Consider the following 20,445-nt stretch of genomic DNA (forward strand, 5'->3'; position numbering starts at 1 on the left):
ACAAAACTACGATTCCCCATAAAAAGGTGTAATTTCGTATCCCAAGAATAGTAGATCTATGGTTTTTGAGCTTGTCATGTCAGATAAGTCTATTGAGTATACCATGTGCCTAAGTCAAATTATCACGACTCTTTCCAGAATAACTACTTACCTACTCTCAATACTCCCACCTATGTCGAACTAGATTGGTCAGGTCCACTTGATTTTTCTCACATTTATAAAAGGTATTTTTTATATATATTTTTCAATGATTGGAGAAATTTATATCCTAAGGGACAACCATTAACTATGCATTAAAAGCATTTTATCTTATTATTATTTAAAAAAAAAAAAAAATTCCTACAATCATTTGGAGGTGGCACTTAGTCCGTTCGGAATGGAAGTCATTCAAATATTTTGTCATAAACAATCCTACACTTCAAATCTTTTATTTATTTTTGAATAATGTTGAGGTCACATTGAATGACCTCAACATTTTATCTCGTATCGCTCATCCTGACGTGAAAGTGTATGGGAATCATAGATTCTTTTCATCGAGATACAAGTCAAAAAGTATTTTTGGTTCCTACACACTTTCACAACAGGATGTCCAATATGAGGTACAATCTTGAGGTCACTCCAAGAACGGTAGCCCATTCCTATAGCAAAATGCGGTGTTTATGAGACACATGTTTATGGACTGCGTGTCTATTAATAAAAAAATGTGCTAAGCTGTTAAACCAACGACATGATGCCACCTGTATTGAATTGCATCTCCTGATTGATTTAGTTGGAGAGAAAATAACAGGAGAAGTGGTTATGAGTTAAGATTTTATATATCAAACGTGGCATTCTGCGATGGGTTTATTAGTTTAAAACTTTTTCATTAATAGCAAATTCAGATCAAACTCGAGAAAAATGGCTCAATTAGACATGCCATCAAGTTGATGACATATCTCTTCATCAAATACCCTCATATTCAGTCTCTTGCCAAAATTCCAAGATTTTTTTTCCAACATCTCTTCCTCACCTTAGATATTGGAGACAAGATCATCATTAAAGATTGATTAATGGGTCTTGTTAATGTGTGCCCTAAGGGCACACATTAAAGTGCAATAAATATACTTTGGAAATTGAATTTTGCACCGAAAATACCTTTCAAAAAAATGTTTTTTTACCAAAATACCCTCACATTCCAATTTCCAAAGTATATTTATTGCACTTTAACTGCACACATGTTAACAAATCCTTGATTAATTACTAGATTTTTTTCTATTGTTTTATCTTCTAAATCAATGGTAATAAAATAAATAAATCAGTCTAGATGATTTTGTCAAATAAATCAAAATTTATATTCTAACAATTAGAGAAGTTGAAGAACATGGACATTTGGTGAGAAAATTAAGGAGTTTTGCAAGATGTTGTTTAAGTCTTTCTATATTAGTCTCTCATAGAAGACCATGATCAAATGGTATATTCGCAATTTGAAGACATAGCTAATAGAATATCCAATTAAACGTTCCCTGCAATTATTTACTTGCCTCTCTTTAACTTTTTTCCGCACGAACCCATGGAACAACCGTTCCCAAAACCTCTCCGTACCCTAAACTTTAAGGTGATTTAGAGATAACTCCTCCATGTTTATGGAAATATTTGACCTAATTATATTTTCAAACTGATGAGCTGCCCCTTTTACCAAAGTCTACTTAAGAAGAAAAATAAAATAACCTAAAAGCCCCCATCTTCAACCTTTATTCAAAAGTCCTTATTTTCACCCCCAAAACCAATCATCTTCAACTACTATGGTAAAAAGAAATTCTCTCATGTATCTTCAACCTTGAGAACCTACCTCTTCCAACCTTCAAACCTTACCGACAAAATAAGAGTTTTGAAAATGTAGAAGATGATTGATATTTAGTAGAAAAGTCAAAGGTACTCACCAAGAATTTAAAAATGGAAGTTTGAATATGTGGTTCAAATCTCATCCAAGTGTATCATTCATGGATGAGGAATTCAGAATGTAAATCCCATCGCACGATATCTCATTTGAACACCAAGATGATTCAGTCAAGATATTTCAGGTGAGATTTTGAATATCTCGATCGAGTCAGTAAAGTTCAGATGAGACAATTAGGATTTTGTATTTTTTAATTAAATCTTTTATAATTTTAATATTTATTATCTAAATAAAATATAATCTTTCTACTAAATACATCTAATATATTTTTTTTATATAAAAATTATAATTATTTATATATAAATAAAAATTAATTGCAAATTGAATTAAATTGTTTATCTCATCGAGATGAAATGACTAATTTGAGACATGTCAGTCTTGTTCATAAACAAGAGGAAATCTCAAACCCAAATTTGAAATCATGTTTGAATATGAAGTTAAAGAGGCTAAAAATAATTTACTATTGAAGTTGAACAACATGAAGATAGTAGATTTTTTTGGGAGAAAAGTCAGGGAATTTTTTTTCAAGGGGTTGAACATGAGGGTTTTTCGGTCATTTATTAATTTTCCTAAGTTGACTGGGGTCAAGAGGGGCATGCCACCATTCTAAAAGCATAAGTGAAATATCTCAAATATTTACTACATCTCAAATAACCAAAAATATAAGACAAAATTTGGAAACAGTAAGTCCAATTCCGTTCCAAAAATAGCAAAAACTCTCTAAATATGACCAGAACCATTGAATCTCACTTCCATGGCCACACCTTAGTACTTAAACGTATAAAATCCCAACAATTTTTGCTCACAATCTCCAACCTCCAATTTCTTCAACGATGGCACTCTCTGGTTCATGTAATCTCACTCTACCGTCAACCGCCATTAAATCCACCTCAAGAAACCTCTCATCCAAGCCTTCAATCTTCGCAGTTCATGCAGCCGAGCCCACAAAGAAACCCACTTCGTCTCCTCTGTCTGCTTCGCCGAATTGGTCTATCGATAGTTGGAAATCGAAGAAAGCTTTTCAAATCCCTGATTACCCAAACAAGGAAGAACTTGATTTGGTTTTGAAGGAGATTGAGAGGTTCCCGCCATTAGTATTTGCTGGAGAAGCTAGAAAATTGGAGGAGAGACTCGCTGACGCGGCAGTTGGAAAGGCGTTTTTGCTCCAAGGTGGTGATTGTGCTGAGAGTTTCAAGGAATTTAATGCTAATAACATTAGGGATACTTTTAGGGTTTTGTTGCAGATGGGGGTCGTCTTGACCTTCGGAGCTCAGATGCCCATCATCAAGGTTCGATTTTTTTTTCCTTCCATTTTTTAAACTATCTTCTTACTCTGTGCTTGCTAGATTTGAATCTGAAATTAAGTTTGCTTGTTTTGATAGATAGTATGTCTTTGGAGATCCAAATAATCGAAAAATCTTGTTTTGTAGCTTTTGATGGATTTATTTGTCCTTTTTTTCCTCCTAGTTGTGATTGTTGTTTGACTCTTTGATTATAGCTTTAGCATTAGCATTCGGCGTTTTTGTTATGTGTTATTGTGGATTTGAATTTGATTCTTGATTTTTTATTATTTAGAACTCAATTGGGTTATTTAGTTTTTAGATATGTAAATGGTTGTATAGAAGACATGAGTTTAGACAGAATTGAGTGGAGGAACGGAATTCGTGTTGGCCAACACAAAGTTTTGGGACAAGGCTTTGATGATGATGATGATGATACAGAGTTTGGACTGGGAGAAAATAAAAGGAAATCTGTTAATATGTTAGAGAATGTCTGATGTATGTGCCCATGATGTTAAGGTCTTGAATTACACATAGATTGGGCTTGTTACCGCTAGATAACCCACCACCATAATTTCTCAGAATTTTTATCTCGAGATATTCAATGGGTGGGGCCAAGGAAGATTATTAAAACATTTGTGTGAATGAGAAGACTCCTTCCTCCAAACTAGTCGAAATTTTTTTGCTTTTTCTCAACACACTTAGGGAAAATAAAAGGCAGAGTATCTTTAGAACACAGAAGGGAATTTCGTACCATAGCCTTTTCTTTGAAATGAACTTACCTACCCTTTTCTAGATAGATTAGTGATGGTAAATGTGTTGACCTATGGTTGCTTAACTTTTACCTGCACGATGGGCCAGATCACAATTTCTATAGTAAACTATCTCTCTAGTTGGTTTTTGTACGTGTTTGGGGTAAAAGATGAAAGAGTTCTAAAAGGTGTGATGGAGATGGTGTCCGAATCTATAGTACATAGAAATCAAATCCCCCCCCCCCCTTTTTTCCCCTAACCTTCACTTTATAGTCAAGGAAAAGTTTGATCGCTGTGCTGTGCATTTTGAATTTTTGAATCAGTGAAATCTTAACAAACTGTGGCTTCCAATCTTGAATCCAGGATTATGATGAGATGTTGTTTCTTTGACTGAAAAAGAGACGACTCTGCTTCTTGGTGGAATAAATTATTCATTGGTTGTATTTGAATTAGGGGTGCAGTTTGGGCAGGTCAAACCAATGGGTTCAACCCAACCTTGTGCCGCTCTTGGGGTGGAATTTTTGCCTTTTTGTGGTGTTCAGATTGAAATTTCTGGGCCTGACTGAAAATTGGGTTGGCTTTGGCTAAGGCCTCAGCAACCCACCATCTTCAAATTGACCCTTTTGGCCATAAAGGATGAAGATTTAGCAAAAATAGTTGGAGGAGGATTGAAGGGAAGGAATTGTTGGTTAAATTCTATGAATGATAGTTCTATGAGAGGATTAGTTGGGCTTACCTCATCATCAGTTCCAATTGTAACATTCTGCATGTTGATTACATTTTCAATTATGAGAATCATGAAGACTGATCAGTATTAATCGGCAGTCTCTCTAATTAGGCTTTCCTTCTACTGCATAACAGGTAGGACGGATGGCAGGCCAATTCGCAAAACCTAGATCCAGTGCATTTGAGATCAAAGATGGGGTGACGCTTCCCAGTTATCAGGGAGACAATATCAACAGTGAAGCCTTCGACGAGAAATCTAGAACACCAGATCCTCAAAGGCTTCTCGGAGCCTATGCACAGTCTGCATCCACTTTGAATCTTCTTAGATCATTTGCTACTGGTGGATATGCAGCTATGCAGAGAGTGACAAGGTGGAATCTTGATTTTGTAGAACACAGTGAGCAAGGAGACAGGTAAATCAAATGAAAATCACCTAGATTTTTGTTCGTTCACTTGACTGCTTTCGCAATATAGACTCGTTGTTCAACTGTATCTGGTTAAGGACAGGTACATGGAACTTGCACAAAGGGTTGATGAAGCTCTGGGGTTCATGGCTGCCGCTGGACTCACTACCGAGCATCCCATAATGACAACCACCGAGTTCTGGACATCTCATGAATGCCTTCACCTGCCATATGAGCAAGCATTGACGAGGGAGGATTCTACGAGTGGCCTATATTATGATTGTTCTGCTCACATGGTTTGGGTTGGTGAAAGAACTCGGCAATTGGATGGAGCCCATCTTGAGTTCCTCCGTGGCATATCCAATCCTCTAGGAGTAAAGGTAAGTGATTCCTCTTAGAGTCGGGATGATTTGGCTCATCTACATTCACTTAATTTATTTTTTAGGGAGTTTCCAACATGGGCATTGGTGCTTGTGATGCAGGCGAGTGACAAGATGGATCCAATGGAGCTCGTGAAGTTGTGTGAGATTTTAAACCCTCAAAACAAGCCTGGAAGGCTAACAATAATTGTCCGAATGGGAGCTGCGAACATGCGAGTTAAACTCCCCCATCTGATTAAAGCTGTGCGTCAGGCCGGACTCATTGTCACATGGGTGAGTGATCCCATGCATGGGAACACCATCAAGGCTCCGTGTGGCCTCAAGACACGCTCATTTGACTCAATCAGGGTAAGTAAAACCAATCCAACAAACGGTTATTCAAAAACATTTGATTGGGGCTGATTTGTGCTTGAGATCCATGCTAGATCCTCAAGCGCACGGACACCCCATATGACTTCTCTTACACTATACAAGCTTTTTTGTATCATATTCCTTTACACCATTATATATCCCTAGTGGCTGATGTCAGGAGTTTTGTAATTGTCTCAGTCGGAGTTGAGGGCTTTCTTCGATGTTCACGACCAAGAGGGAAGCCACCCGGGAGGAGTTCATTTGGAGATGACTGGGCAGAATGTCACGGAGTGCCTTGGAGGGTCAAGGACGGTGACTTTTGATGATTTGAGCTCTCGGTACCACACACACTGCGACCCCAGACTCAACGCGTCACAGTCTCTGGAGCTTGCTTTCGCCATTGCAGAGAGGCTGAGGAAGAAAAGGATGAGATCTGGTAATGCCTTTCTCAAAGACCAGCAGAGTAATGGTTCTGTTGCCTAAGCATTTTAAACCTTGATTCATTATTTGTTCAGTGTTGTGATGCTAGGCAGCAATTGAATAAACAGTTATGTATTCAATTATGAGGCGCTTTTCATTTTTAGTTGTTCAGAAGTAAGGAACTTTTAGTTTGAAACTCCTTTCTCTCTCTCTCTCCCTCTAAAACTTGAATGAATGAGCCAACTTGAAGGAAAACTTAATGATTAGGGCAAGCATTAATACGTTCAAAAAGACATGGAACATGGGTCTTCATTTGGGTTGGGCCCAAATGATAATTAAGCTCTCTAGTTCAAGGCTTAAATTAGGTTAAAAAAGTTTCAAAAACAATTTAATGGACTACCAAATTAAAAATGAATTTTTTTCCAAATAATTACTGATTTTTTTCATATATAAAGAAAGAAAAAGTGTTGCAAGTGTTTATAGAGATGTTACATATACGAAAGTTCTCTAGAACATTTAGAGAATGATTTGTTAACATTATGTAATAATTCTATCAACATTGTAGTACTTATGGTATTTATGATAATATCGATAATTATTTGAGAAAATTTTCATTTAAAAGGCGTCAATCAACACTGACATTTTTTTTTTTCTGAAGTTATTAAATTTTATGCTTTACATCCATGTGGCATCCCATATAGATAGGTTAGCCATGAATCTCTCTCTCCACAATCACGCACATGCATTGTCCTACAATACGGGCATCATCTTTAGGGTTAAAGACGTAAAAGAGGAAAGATAGTAAAGAGTAGAGATGTATTATTGAAAAAGAAGGGGGGGGGGTGAGAGAGAGAGAGAAAAGATTATAAAGTTGAAGGGAGAAGAGGAAAGTCAATAAAATGAGGTTGTGTGGACACAACCCCACTCCTTTATCTCAATCTTGACATCCACAAAATTATAGCTGACTAGGGTCTATTATTGTGTTTTGTTAAATACTTTGCTCATGCATACAGTACGAACATCCTCTTCGGGGTTTAGGGATAAAATAGGAAAGATAATAAAATTATAGAGTATTCATTGAGGGGGGAGGAGAGGAAAGATAATAAAATTGCATGGAGAGAAAATGAATGGCAATAAAGTGGGATTGTGTAGACCCCACTCCTTTGTATCAATCTTTAGACCCCCCCCCCCTCCCAACCCAAAATTGAAGTAGAGCAAAGTCCACCATTGTGTTTTATTATATAGTAGAGTTCACTTGTACTTATGACACAAGCATCCTCTTTGGGGCTAAGGGATAAAAGAAAAAAAACAAATAATATTAAAGTTGGAAGGTTATTATTAAAAATCTTTGAGGTTAACGGGATAAAAGAAAATAATAATAATAAATTTGAAGAAGAATTATTTAAAAAGGGGAGAAGAGAAGAGACAATAAAATGGGTTAAACGGGTAAAATAGGAAAGATAATAAAGTTAGAGGTGCATTGTTGAAAAAGGGGTAGAAGAGGATATTAAAATTGGAGAGATATTATTAAAAATGAAGAGGGAGACAATAAGGTTGAAGGGGGTGAAGAGGAAATACAATAAAGTGAACCTCACTCCACGAATGCACTATAACTAGAGGGGACATTTATTTCCACACAAAATTGTAGCAAAGTGGGTCTTATAGATTTGTTTTATTATATGTATTAGAGTTCATACATGCCTATGGCACGGGCCTCCTCTTTGGGGGTTAAGGGGGTAAGAGAGGAAAAATAATAAAATTGGAATGATATTATTAAAAAATCTTTGGGGTTAAAAGGGTAAAAGTGGAAAAATAGTGGTTACAGGGATATTATTGAAAAAAATGTTGGAAGAAATGAGAAATGAGAGGAAAGACAATATAATTGAAAGAGGTGAATAGTGAAAGCAATAAAGTGGGGACCACACAAAAGGGGTGGATGGGATGTTTTCCCCCCATAATTATAGCAATCGTGGGCCCTACAATTTTGTTTTATTTTATTTTATATATATAAGGTTGGGTTCAACCGACAAAGTGTTTTGTCCATATGGGCTAAAAGTTCTGGGATGGGCTGACTTTTTATAAGGATGATTTCTATGGTGAGGGGATCATCCTCACAAAAAAATCAGCCCCTTATAAAACTTTTAACCCAAATTTATAAGTTGAAGAATCGTGGATTGTCAATTGTTACCATCAATGTAGCTTTTGATAGGGTTAGAAGTTTCAGAATAAGCTAATTTTTTGTAAGGATGATCTCCTTAACATAGAGATCATCCTCACAAAAATCAGCCCATTCCAAAACTTTTATACCATACAAGACAAAACTTTGTCTCCCATTTTGATAATCGAACATTGTTCACACACACACACACACACATATATATAGGAAAATGTTCGGCACCCTACTATTTGCCCTACGTGTTTTGTCCTACATAGGTTAGAAGTTTTGGAATGAGCTGATTTTTGGTGAGGATGATTTCTATGGTGAGAAGATCATCCTCACCAAAAACTAGTACATTCCGAGACTTCTAGTCCCATGTTTACAAATTAAAGAATCGTGGACTGTCCACTTCTTGGAAATCATTTTTTATGGGGTTAGAAGTTTCGCAATGTGCTGATTTTTGGTGAGAATGATCTCCTCACCATAGAAAACATCCTCACCAAAAATCAGCCCATTCCAAAACTTCTAACTCATGTAGGACAAAACATGTAGAGCAGAACGTAAGTGCCGAACATGCCCTATATATATAGGATCAAGATCCAACGTTTTTTTTTATCGATAAGCATGTTTTTAATGAGTTCAGTAACTCGATGCTTGCAGATTTGAAAAGATCATCCTCACCATAAGAATTATGTTGCTTAGTATAAAAATAAAAGGATCATGGGCTCATGGCTCATTTTAATATTAATTAAAATTTCAATTCATGGCTTATTTGATGTGTTCCATCACTTGTAAGTTATTGTTGATAGCATTATCTTTGAATTTGAGTTGAAGCTGATTTAAGCCAAAGGAGAGATGATGAGTTTCTCGATCTTGGAAAAAGAAGATTTGGAGTTGGAAAAACAATTCAAGAGTCTCAAGAAGCCTCCCATCAAGATCGTTCAGATACATTATTGAAATCGTCTCGACCCGTTTTCACTAAATAGTAAATAGGGTTTAATTGGTAAATTGAGAATTTTTTAAGAACTAGGAGTCGTCACATAGTTTAAGTCTAGGAACCATAGATAACTCCAAAATGGATCGGGTTTGTCCACGAGTAAGAGAAATGGGTAAGGGGTTAGATTACGGGTTTCAGAAGGTGTTAGGCACCGAAACCACCCGATTGAGATGATTGGTTTCTACTACGATGTAAAACTATCTTACGGTCAACGAGTAAATATTAAAGTCAAGCTATGGTCCCATCATCATCAATTTATATCGAATGTGCTAAATGAATCTTACGACCAATATTCTCCCAAATATTACATGATTTCTTGAATTATGTACAAAAATGAAAATATTTGAAAAAACCTTAATTCCAACCTATATTTTAAAATCCACATGGTAATATTTCAATTAAAAATCCATATACCCAAATATTTTCCCAATCAGCAAAAATAGGAAATTGTGAAAATTTTCTAAGTTAAAAAATTGTGAATATGAAATTTCTAATTTGACAATCTATAGAGTTTCTAAACTAGAAACTTAAAATTTCTTAAATTAGAAGTTTATGAATACATGATGATCTCTCAAATTAGAAACTTGAAAAAATAAAATATAAATTTTCAAATGTGACGAGTTCCAAATTAGAAATTTATAAAAATGATTTTCCAAAATAGAAAGTTATGAATATTAGATTTCCTAAATTAACAATTCACAAATATTAATTTTTTAAAATAGAAAATTATGATTTTAGAAAAGTCACCAAATCAACGAAAAATCTGAATCTACATGAATCTCCCAAATTGGCAAACTATGATTTTTTCAAAATTTACTTTTATCTCGTGAATTCTTCGAATTTTGCATAGTGGAATCCCATGATTATCAATGCTTATGTGGCATAAAAATTAAGTGAATTTATTAGGATTTATTTTAATAATAAATCAAATTAATTTTAATCCCTCCATGTGCACAAAAATGAATGACTCAACTCGCTTGCAAGTTCTATAAAGAAAAAAAATCTATTTTAAACTTAATATGTACGTAAAAATTAGTGAGTTGACTCACATGTCAATTTTATCGAAAAAAAATCCGATTTTAAACTTCTTATGTACACAAAAGTTAGTGAGTTGACTCACGTGTCAATTTTATCGAAAAAATCCAATTTTAAACTTCCTATGTACACAAAAATCAGTGAGTCGACACATAATATTCTTCAAAGAAAAGAAATTCTGAAATTTTACTTGGATATTAATGAATCAATTGGGTACTCATGATTGTCATTGTCTTAACTATACCTTAAGTTAACATGAAATAAGAACATCGCTCAATAAGAAACATCCTTCGATATTAAAGACGATACCATGCGTCAAGGATGTGTTATGATAAAAAAGTATGAATGAATGAGAATGACCTTACCTTGTTCACAAACCTTTTGAGATAACATAAAGAGTGCCCCTACAAAAGATCATCTCCTTCAAATCGGAATAAGAAAAATGTGAGGGCTGAACTGGATCCCTTCAAAAATCTTGTGATTGTTGGATCACCAATTTGATCTGATCATGTACAAAGAAAGAATGATGAAGATGGAAGCTAACAGAGAAAATGTATTCCTCTTCCCTAATCCATCCGTGAATAGCAATTACTCTTTCAAAAATCTTTGTTAGATGAAGATCAAAAGGGATAAATAAAAGAGACGTGATAGAGAAGGTTGTTTGAGTAGGAGAGGTCAACCTTCCTAAATGACTGTGAAGAAAAGGAAAAATGAGAGGAGTGCCTCAATTAAAGAGGTGGGGATGAAGGTGGATGAGATGTTGTTGTAGGTGTGAAAGGGTGTGAGAGGAAGATAGAGAAAAGGATTGTTGGAATGTTGTTGTACACGTTAGTGGCTGAAGAAGATGTTACTGTAATGGGCTGTTCTGGGAAAGAAATTAAGCTGTTGTGATGGGGACGTTGAGAAGAGGAAGTAGAGTGAAGAATGGTTACAGGTTTGTGGACGTTGAGAAGAGGGACGAGAGTAAGGAATGGTTGCATGTTTTTTTTTTCTTTGTCACTGTTGTCCCCAAAAGAAGATGATAGGAGAGAACGTCATTTTTTCTTCCTTAGAGAATGACTATAGCCCCCCCCCCCCTCTCTTTAAAGAGTTTAGTTTCTATTTTTTATATTATCAATTTTCCTTTTTATCTTATTTTTCTTTCCTTTTTCTTTGCTTCTTACATTTCCCTTAGAAGAATGGGGGCTGTTGATCTCACGTTACCCACACCTTGATAATCCTCCTTAGTCTAAGTGGCGATTGATCACTTTTTATTATTATTATTTTTCAATTTCTAATGTAATTAAATTTTTATTGTTATTTTCGATTTTGATTGATCGATTAAGTTAAATTTAAATTTAATTGGTTAATTGATTTTAATTTAAGTTTTGATTTTGGTTTTTGACGAAATTTGAATTTGAATTTGATCGTGAATTTTAATTTGGTTGGTTAATTTCAATTTGATTGGCCGATTCAATTAGTCGATTGATTTTAGATTTAATTTGATTAATCAATTTAATTTTAATGTTAATTGGTCGATTTTATTTTTGATTGGTTGATCAATTGGATTTTAAATCCAATTTGATTCAAAATCTTCAAGTTGGTGTTTTGTTAAATAATTTTGATTTCGACTTTCCTCAGAGTCAAGGTCTTTATGTATAAGTCGGATATCGAGAGGCATTTCGGTTATTTTTGTGATTTTTCATAAATTTCTTTGTTTTTGTCGATTTCGATCCCGTTTGACTCGGAATTATATTCTAAAGGCAATGAAGGTACTTTCGAGAGTTTTCGGAGGTCCGAAATTCATGAGAGGTATTTTCATCATTTTGGTGATTTTTATAGATTTTTCTGAATTTTGGCGTGAGATTTCTTTCAGTCCTAACGTGATTATTTCTAAGTCTCAAGGTCATATTTTCCTAGTGTAACGAGGTCTCTAAGTTATCGAAATGTATAGCGAACCTAAACATGCGTGCTTGCTAAATCGGGTATAAGGTGTAGCAATACTAAGCGTGCATAAATTTTATGTCACGTGACAAGAAGAAAGAATAGAGTAGAATTAGAAGAACTGAGAGGAAAATGGAGGGAATTGGAAGAAAGCCTCTCATAAAGTTTTGAGTTCTTTGCGTTCATCATTAGGAATCCACAACAACCTAATGACAGATTGTCAAATCATGCGGATGCAAAAATGGGGTGTCTACAACTATAAAGTTGTTATTTTACAAGTTGAAAGTCATGCTTACACGAAATCCTAACTAGTAGTCAAGATTTATCTTTAGAATACATAATGTATTCATAGATGTATCTTTTATCCCAATATTTAGATTTTATATTCACGGTTGGGATTAACTCTTATTTTTATAAGAAAAAATTCATTGGATTTTGCATTTACATGATTAGATTAATCCTTATTTTAATAAGAAAAAAGTTGTTTTTTTATAATATCCTATACCTCTTTGGTAGGCTTGTGATGTATTATTTCTTACTTTTCCTTATTATTTACTAAATGTTGATGTCTTACTTCTCACAAGAATAATTCATTTGGTCATTTTCCATCCATCCTTAATTTATTGACATTCTTTATGTGGTAAAAATCATTGATTTTGTTGAAATATTTTCCTTTTTATTGCAAACAAAAATAGACATGTTCAATTGTATTGACATAGGCAATCAACATGATCGGACCATCTATTGCTAAATAATCATAAAATCCAAGTTTGTTATTGGCTTTCCTGTATTTCTATCATTAATAATTTTTATTTTTCCTAGATTTTTGTTTTTGAAATCATTTATCAATTATGTTGACTCGATTATGATATTTGTATGTATTTTTGCGTTTTATGATATGTAGAGAACATGAACATCTCATCTAAAATAATTAATAGATGGAGATTCATCCGTAAGAAAATTTCTTAGGACTATGTTAAATAGCATAGATTGCCCATGAGGAATGATTCTAATTTGAATAACTCAAAAGGAAGATCTTGTAGATACGTGATTTTCGTCATTACAACGGTCACATCTACTAAAGATTGGAGTCGTCACCATTCATGTTGTAAGTGAGTGTGAATGGTCACCCAATGTACATTTTTCGAAAAAATGACATTTTTGCATTTTAGTGACTTGCGATGGATAGGAACTAATCAAACCTAGGGATCGAGGTAAACGACTCAATTGGAGAAAAATGGAAGGTGTTAGGCAGCCTTTTCTCCCCGTCAAATAACGGTAACCTCAACGAACTCGGTTATTTTGATTTAAAAACAAAAAACAAAAAATAAAGTGCCACGTGTTATGCATTTGTACCCTAAGTAGGGATTCACTTTCGGCTCGATCATATGATCAAATCATTGATGGATATGATCCTAATAGATCTAAGCCTTAGAGATCATTTATCCTAAGTCCATTTAAAATAAAGTGAAGAGGATAGGAGATAATAGAAGAGGGAGGAAGAGAAGGTTAGAGAGAGAGAGAGAGGGAGGGTGTACTTTGAACCTACCTTGATGCTTCAATATTTTCTTTTCTTTTCTTTTCTTTCCTTCCTTCTTCTTCTTTGAGTCTTCTTAAGTTCTCATTGAGTTCTTAGTAGAATGTGAGTGAAAATTTCTTTTTAAAAGATAATATGAGAGAGTAATAGAGATAAGTTGAGAAAATAGATTTTTTTTTCTTAGTGAAACTTGAAAACCATTTTTGGAGGATGTTTAGGGGTATAATGAGGCAAAGGGTTAGGAAAATGGATAATGGCATTGATTTTAGAAGTGAAGGATATGAAATTTAGAGTGTAAGTGATGGTAGTTGTGTAATGAGGGAAATATGTTGTATTTTAACCCAAATGATTTAGATCCTACCCAAATCCATTTGGGTAGAATGTTTGGTGGGATGAGATGAGTGATGGTTGATGAGAGGAATGGGGTTGTAAGGGAGTTGTCTAGAGAATGAGTGTTAGGTTGGTTGAGGAGGTGAGGTATGTAGATTTAGGAGAATGAGTTATGTAAGAGGTTGGTAGATTAGTTTTTGGGAGAATTAAGGGGGTGAAGACATGTGACAATCATGATGAGAGAGTGAGGTGATGAGATTGGTTGATTGGTTGATGGTGGTTGTTTGATTAGAGAGAATGGTATGGGTTAGTTAGTTGATGATGATGGGGGTATGGGTTGAGATGATTTTATTGGAGTGTTTTAAAGAAAGTGATGGGTATAGATATGAATTATGATGTGGGTGGTTGATGGTGTTAGAGAATGGTGATGAATTAGGGTATGGGAGGTATGGGTTATGATGTGGGTAGTTGTTGATGTTAGAGAATGGAGATAGGTTAGGTTAGGGTAGGGAATGGGTTGAGGTGATTTTAGAGAAAAGTGATGTGGGTTAAATGGATTGTTTAGAGAATGATGATGAGGATAGGTGATTAGATGAGGGAGGTAGAAGGGAGATGATGACATGTGTCACTTTTTTATGTTAGGAGGGTGATTGGTTGATGTGGGTAATGGTTAATGGGTTAGGGTTGTGAGTTGGATAAAAATTTAGATAATATCTTGTGAGCTTTTAATGTATTAGGCTTGGTTGTGGGTTATGTTGATTTGGGTAGGGTTTGTTTTTAGGTTGGATTTTTAAGGGTGGGTTCACTTTAGAGCTTAGGTGATATGGGATCGATTTTAGGTTGAGGGTAAGGTGAGAAATTATTTTAGGAAAGAGTTGGTGGTTCGTGGGCTTTAAACGAACTTAGGGTGTTTGCGGATTCGGAGGCGAAGCGGTGGAAGGTAGAGGAAGGGTATGTATCCCAAGTCTCACATTTTTTCAGTTTATTAATTTTTTTGAGATTTTTTTACAATCGTTGATTTGATCAAAAATGTCACGTGTTGACAAATCGGATTTTTTGGGCCCGTTGGAGAATTTTACCGATTTTTTAGATGCAAGTGTGGCGCGATGAAGATTGGGACAACGTAGGATGAGTATGGTCCCTTTGATGGGTCCCTTAGACCATTGGGTAGTCTTTGGGGCATTGATTTAATAAAAAATTGTCATTTTTAATGTTTTGGGCCTTAGAGGCCCGTTGGCCTATTTTATTGAAAATCTATGTTTCAAGTGAAGCGGGGTAGATGGGAGCATACCGAGTCCTTTTAGTGGGCTCAATAACCTGTTGAGAGGTTTTAGGGGCTTTGATTTTGGCAAAGATGCCATATTTCAATGATTCGGGCTTTTGAGGCCCGTTGGCAAAGTTTATTGAAAAATTACTATTTTTGGGCCCTTTCGAGTGAAGGCCTGTTCAAATTGAGGTGTCTACAGATCTAGTGAAAGCCAAGTATTTCTTTAAATCAATTCCTAGCTACATTTCTCCACAAACGATTAATTTTCTTGATTAACATATAAGCTATGATATAATGTATTTATCAAACACAACATGCGAGAAATCAAAATTACCATTCTATATAAGTTTCAAAAATATTTAGTATATAAGAGATATCCCTTGCTTGGTAATAATTTTTTTATCAAATAAAATGCCTATTATATATACTAGCATTTAACTACTCTTAACATGAGGATTTAATTTGAAGTACAATTTTTTTTTTTTATATAAAAACTATTTCAAATAAATGCAAATACATACAACATGATTTAATTCAAAAAATCACGATTTATTTTTGTTTTTAGCATTTTAAGTATTATTTTTTCCATTTAATGTATAAAACACCTTTTTTTTTTATTTAAACTTGTTTTTTTTTTTTATCTGATGTTTTTCCAATTTAACTGACTTTTGTTGACTTCTTCCGAAGTTTTTTCTTGTAAATCAGTCCTGAACCCCTTTTTCAATATAAATGTATCTTGTTTGATGAGAAAAAAAAATCATATTATCCCCTATCTTCTAAATATTTTAAAAAATGTGTATGATAGTGATTTTGGCTTCTTAGGTCTTGATTTATTATTATTATTATTATTATATTTATCAAATATATTTATGATGCAGCAAGTCATTCTTAGATTGAAAGATATTCATGGTCTATCATATTATGGTGTCCATGGTTGCATCTATATAATAAAACACCACAGTGGACTATAGTCCTTTTATACCCCCCAAAAATGTAGTTCGAGGTTGAGCTACAGTTTTACAAGATATAAAGATTGAGATAAAGAACTTGGATCCACGAAACCCTACTTTATTATCTTTTATCTTCTCTGCTCTTTAAGTTTATTATCTTTGCTCTCTTCCCCCTTTTCAAAAATGGCCATTTAACTTAAATATCTTTCCGTTTTTACTTCTTTGATACCTTACATGTAAATGCTACTTGATCTATATAATGTAATAGTGGTAGTTTTCTTCAATTTAAACGTGACTTGAAAATGGTACAATCGATCAACATAGTAGTTTACAAGCTAAAGGGATGATTAATCTTTTTAGAAAACTTCTATTAAATTTTGTTGATTTAAATTATTTTCACATTGAAATTATTTTTACTTCTCTATTTATTCTTTCAAAATTATAATTGAATATTATTATCTGATTATTTTTTTTATTTTTTGAAAAAATTATCAGATGAGCAATAAATTACAGCACAAAAAATCACAAACCTTTAATCAATCAAAAGTATCAAATAAGTTTAAACATATTTTAAACTTAATTAGGAGATTTTTAACAAAAAAAGGTAATTAATCGCACATGAACATTGAATGATCGTAAATAATCATTCACTAAGCACATATGACCACATATCTATCATTAGTCATAGATTAGTCACAAAATAATCAAAGATCACACATGATTTGGAATTTTAAAAAATATAATATAAAAAAATGTTTCAAGTAATCACATATTAATCAATGATGATTGATCAATCGCAACGCACGTAACGCTAGATGAGTGATTGGCATTGATTAGAGCTTTGATAGATGATCGCTTGATGTTGATTAGAGACAAAGACATTAATCATCACTCATTTTCACGTAAGAAAATAATATTGGTACTTAACCCAATCAAAAACATTGATTAATGATCGACATTTATCAAAAATTTCTATCCACGAAAATGATGGAGTAATGAAGAAGAGGATGTAAAAGGAAAAGCAGAGTTGATAAAGTTTAAAAGTTCGAAGGCAATAATTTACATTTTATAAAACAAACAAAAACCTCTTTTTTAATGATTCATAAAAATCCTCTTCCAACTTATCGTAGTCTTGGGAAGCAAAATCATTTCTTTTTATCAAACTATAATTGGCGAAAGCCAGCTCATTTTCATCGTTTTGTCAAAATGCTCTTTCAGCTTCTCGTACATGTGAAAAGCAATGTTTAATCAAACTATAATTGACAAAACTCATCACATTTTCTCTAAAAATTTTTATAAGAAGTACATCCTTAGCACATGACCAAACATATACTTAGCTTTTACTTCATTGAATATAGCGAAATTTAATTTAGCAATTCGGGAAGATTATTATAATTGATCACTATATAATTATGATTGAAGAGTCCCTTGACCAACTATTCAGGGTTGACTTGCTTGAGTCAAGTTGGAATTCATACACTTAAATGTATTCATAATGAACAAGAAATCAACCTTGTTCTTGAAGGATTTATGAGATGTTTCTCCAACATTTATTTTCAAAAGTTTGTAGTTGAACTAGCAACTCCAAAAATCTTGAAGAATACTTTGGTAAAACGTTCTAAATATGTGTCCAATTTTTTCATGATATAAATTAATCAAAGAGAGATTTAGTAGTACACTTCAGTGTTACATTTATTAAAAAAAAATCCCTTGGAGTTCTCAGTTCTAATAATTCCAAAATAAACTTACTTTATCAAATTTGTTAATCAACAAACCTTGTAAAACCCCAAGTTCTCAATTTGTATCTCGATGAAAAATAAATATTAGAATTTTGAGAAAATCTTGAAAGTGAGACATAAGGATAAAATTTTAAGATGTTTCTAATCATTTTTAATAGAATCTGACCTCACCATTAGATTCAAAATGATCGAAAAACATATTTTAGTCTGTAAGCACACTCAAATGCGAGTCCGAGCATAAAAGTTGCAAAATCTTCGATTTCCGAGTCAGACGAGGCAAAAATAGTAACTTTTTGCTACAGTAAGAATTATTAAGATTTGATTATACCATTGGATTTGTAACAAAATATTATTTAATAAGAACTATTTATTTTTCATTTTTGGAGCACAAAAAGTCGAATTATCGTTAAAAATGAAAATGACGTCAATTTTAAGGGTCACCTCAGGGTAAAAATGTAAATTTTTGTTAAAGACAAAATTTGTAGAAATTGACAATACCATTATATCCGAAACGAAAAATTAAATAAAATAGAGTATCTATTTGTTAGTTTTGGAGTCCGGACGGTCAAGTTATTGTCGATCGAAACAATATGCAAAATACCGATTTCATCCCAAGATATATATAAATAAATTTTTTTTACTATTCACTTTCGTTTAAAACGACCCAAAACCAGCCAACCTATTTAAAAAAAAAATTCATTTTTTCTTCGATTTTCAATCTCGGATTCGTCGCAAACCGTTCGCCATCGATTTTTTACGCAGAAGAAAGAAATGTCCGCAGCCTCGACATCTACAAAACCCACCCAAGATCTCTTTGTTTTATCTTCTCTTTCACCCCGGATCGTAAAAAATCAGTCATATTTATATATGGGAGTTTTGAAACTTCGACCTCGGATTTCATTCGTTTTGGAATCAAATTGTCTTCCGTTGTAGAAGGGAGAAATGACGACGGCATCGAGATCTTTGAAACCACCGAGCCAGATTCAAAAATCAGTCACCTCAAAGTTCGAGTCATCTCGATTTCCACGTTGTTCGCCTTGATTTTTGCGCACGTACTTCAATCCTTTCGCACAGAGATTATAAGGAACTCTCAATTTCTATTAGTAATCGTAGATTGTAAACATTGTATTTAGAATTTTATTAAAAATTTATGATAAGTTTCCAAAAATATAGAATTCAATTGATTATTTCAAATTCACGCTAAAAGTTGCATATTTGATATGTTTAATTGTATTTTATAACAAATTATACGTGGGTAGGATATTTCAACGGGTTATTTCCATTAGTTGGGTCCTATGTTCTGTTCGGACCCCGTTTTGATATAAATTTTGTTCTTTTGCAATATTATTGCTAAAAATAAATTCTATAGTTGGAAAAATAATTTAATACTCAATGAACTCATATTGAGTTGATGAATATAAAAAAGTGGATATTTTATTTGAAAGATTGAAAACTGTAAAAAAAAAATTGAAAAAAAGGAAAAAGGGTATGAAACGGTAAAATGTTAGAGTCACACCCGAGGGGTGATGTCTGCATTTTACATTGTTGTGTTGTGTGTAGGTTGGTGAACGGATATCTAAGGATAATGTTACTGATTGAATGTTTATTTACTTTCTATTAGTGCGATGCGCTATTTACGTTTCCGTTCCGTTATTTATTTTAGGCCGGCTGGCCATAGTTTCATGGTAGGAAACTGGGTATCCATTCTCAACCTTGTATTGTTAATTTCTCTATTATTTTCAAATGAAAATAATATATATATATATATATATATGGGGGTGGTTCAAGGGCCATATATATATATATATGGGGGCGGTTCAAGGGCCATATGAAAAAACTTTCGTTTTTCAAAATAAGGGTTAGATGTTTTGGATTGAGCTGATTTTTTGCAAGGATGGTCACTATGATGAGGAGATCATTCTCACAAAAAATCAGCTCAATCAGAAACTTCTAAATCCATCAAAAGTGATTTACAAATTAGTGATAAAAAATCGACGGTCCACATTCTAAATCACTTTTAATGGGGTTAGAAGTTTCGGATTGGGCTGATTTTTTTTTGATGATCTTCCCATCATAGAGATCATCCTCACAAAAAATCAGCTCAATCCAAAATTTCTAACCCATATTTTAAAATTTTTTGAAAAACGAAAGTTTTCTCATATGTTTTCTCATATGGCCCTTGAACCTGACCCTATCTATATATATATATAGCTATTTTGTGAGCTGTTAAAGAGTCTGTGAATACTTGAACGGATAGTGC

At 33.6% G+C, this 20,445-nt stretch overlaps 1 protein-coding gene across 1 annotated transcript; it reads left to right on the forward strand.

Moving 5' to 3' along the window:
- The first annotated feature begins 2,651 nt into the window (after nucleotides 1-2,651).
- On the forward strand, nucleotides 2,652-6,445 carry LOC147393306 (phospho-2-dehydro-3-deoxyheptonate aldolase 2, chloroplastic-like). The gene is made up of 5 exons (XM_086456193.1): nucleotides 2,652-3,225; nucleotides 4,830-5,107; nucleotides 5,202-5,478; nucleotides 5,581-5,826; nucleotides 6,028-6,445. Exons 1-5 carry the CDS (start codon nucleotides 2,770-2,772, stop codon nucleotides 6,310-6,312), a joined length of 1,542 nt encoding a protein of 513 aa, XP_086312319.1. The 5' UTR covers nucleotides 2,652-2,769; the 3' UTR covers nucleotides 6,313-6,445.
- Nucleotides 6,446-20,445: the final 14,000 nt, after the last annotated feature.

Source organism: Akebia trifoliata, chromosome 10 (genome assembly GCF_017979445.1).
Source record: "Akebia trifoliata isolate Shusen 1 chromosome 10, ASM1797944v1, whole genome shotgun sequence".
NCBI lineage: Eukaryota > Viridiplantae > Streptophyta > Magnoliopsida > Ranunculales > Lardizabalaceae > Akebia > Akebia trifoliata.